This window comes from Rhinopithecus bieti, unplaced genomic scaffold (assembly GCF_001698545.2).
Source record: "Rhinopithecus bieti isolate Rb0 unplaced genomic scaffold, ASM169854v2 scaffold_53173, whole genome shotgun sequence".
In the NCBI taxonomy this organism is placed as follows: Eukaryota; Metazoa; Chordata; class Mammalia; order Primates; family Cercopithecidae; genus Rhinopithecus; species Rhinopithecus bieti.
In genome coordinates, this window is record NW_016863196.1 from 1 (window position 1) to 1,415 (window position 1,415).

At 61.3% G+C, this 1,415-nt stretch overlaps 1 protein-coding gene across 1 annotated transcript; it reads right to left on the bottom strand.

Moving 5' to 3' along the window:
• Positions 1–3: 3 nt before the first annotated feature.
• Positions 4–1,409, bottom strand: LOC108525443 (sterol regulatory element-binding protein 1-like). Its single transcript, XM_017866415.1, has 3 exons — positions 1,087–1,409; positions 451–559; positions 4–169 (listed from the first exon to the last, which is right to left on the bottom strand). The coding sequence occupies exons 1-3, from the start codon at positions 1,289–1,291 to the stop codon at positions 4–6; spliced, it is 480 nt and encodes a 159-aa protein (XP_017721904.1). The 5' UTR covers positions 1,292–1,409.
• Positions 1,410–1,415: the final 6 nt, after the last annotated feature.

Genomic DNA, 1,415 nt, shown 5'->3' on the forward strand with positions numbered 1-1,415 from the left:
CCCTCAGCCACGCTGCACGGGGACTGAGAAGGGAGCCAGGGCAGGGACCGGGGGCTCACCGGTGGTGGTGGCCATGCTGGAACTGATGGAGAAGCTGCAGGCAGGAGCCCCCGCGGCATCAGAACAGCTGTTCAGCAGCTGCAGGTACCCGAGGGCATCCGAGAATTCCCTGTGGCAGGAGAGGGCTGGCTGTCGGGACAGATGGCAGGGGTCCTGGGAGAGTGCTGGCCCTCCCCACCTGCCCACTAGAGTACAGCCTGACCCCTGGCTCTGCAAACTGCCACTGTCTCCTCCCATAGGCTGGTGGAGAGAGGAAACCCAGAGAGGAACGAAGGGCGCATGGCACGCATGGTAGCCCAGCTCTGGCCCTCTCCACAGGGTTGAGGACAGAGCTATTCCCAGAATCCTGCTGGAGGAGCCTTGACTGGAGGAGGGCACAACGACACTTACTTGTCCCCATCAGCTGACCCAGGGCTGGGGTTGGGCTGGGTCACACAGTTCAGTGCTCGCTCCAAGAGATGTTCCCGGAATAGCTGAGTCACCTGGGCCAGGGGGTCCACTGTGGAGAAGAGGAGGTGAGTGGGGTGGGGAGCAGGGCCCTACCTTCCTCTCCAAGCTAAGGGCTTTTTCCTGGGTGGGCTGGGGCCATACTCAGGGTCGCTAGGAAATGCTGGCACATCCCTGGGTGCAGCCCGTGCCAAGGACAGGGGAAAACAGGTGGACATAACTACCCAGCACCAGCGTTGGCCAGGACAACACTGAGGCCTGCCCTATGCTGCTCCCAAAGGAAAACTGACTTGAGAAGGCACCACTGTTGGCTCCGCTTCCTTACGCCACAGCGGTGCTGCCTGGGGTCACTTCTCTAATCAGCCACCTGCCCTTCAATCCCTGCATGTGCTTCTGAAAGCCCCAGTGGGAACCAAGACGCACCCAGGCCTTTCCCTTCCTACATTCCCCACATCAACAACCCATGGCAGGGAGAAGGACTGGGGTGGCCAGAGACAGCCAGAGATTCAGGCAACAAGGGACAGAACAGAAATGAGGACATGGGACAGGAGAGGGTTCAGGGAAAGGGTAAGAGAGCACCTGGGTTACCGGCCAAGCTGTACAGGGTCTCCCGTGGGGTACTGAGCACGACCCAGTCCCCATCCACGAAGAAACGGTGGCCCACGGGGTGGCAGAGCCACTGCATGGCAGGAGGCACTGAGCCACTCTGTGCCAGGCAGGCCTGGCGGGCACTGCTCAGGAAGAAGCGCTGTAGGGGAGGGAAATGGGCTGTCACAGTGGACATAGGCTGGGGCCAGACCTCAGGCCGAGCTGGGGCTTGGCCTGGATCCCCCTTGGTAACCACTGCAACATCCCGTGTAACTCTTACCCAGGGAGCCTCTGGAGAGAGCTGCAGGGATAAGCCCCCC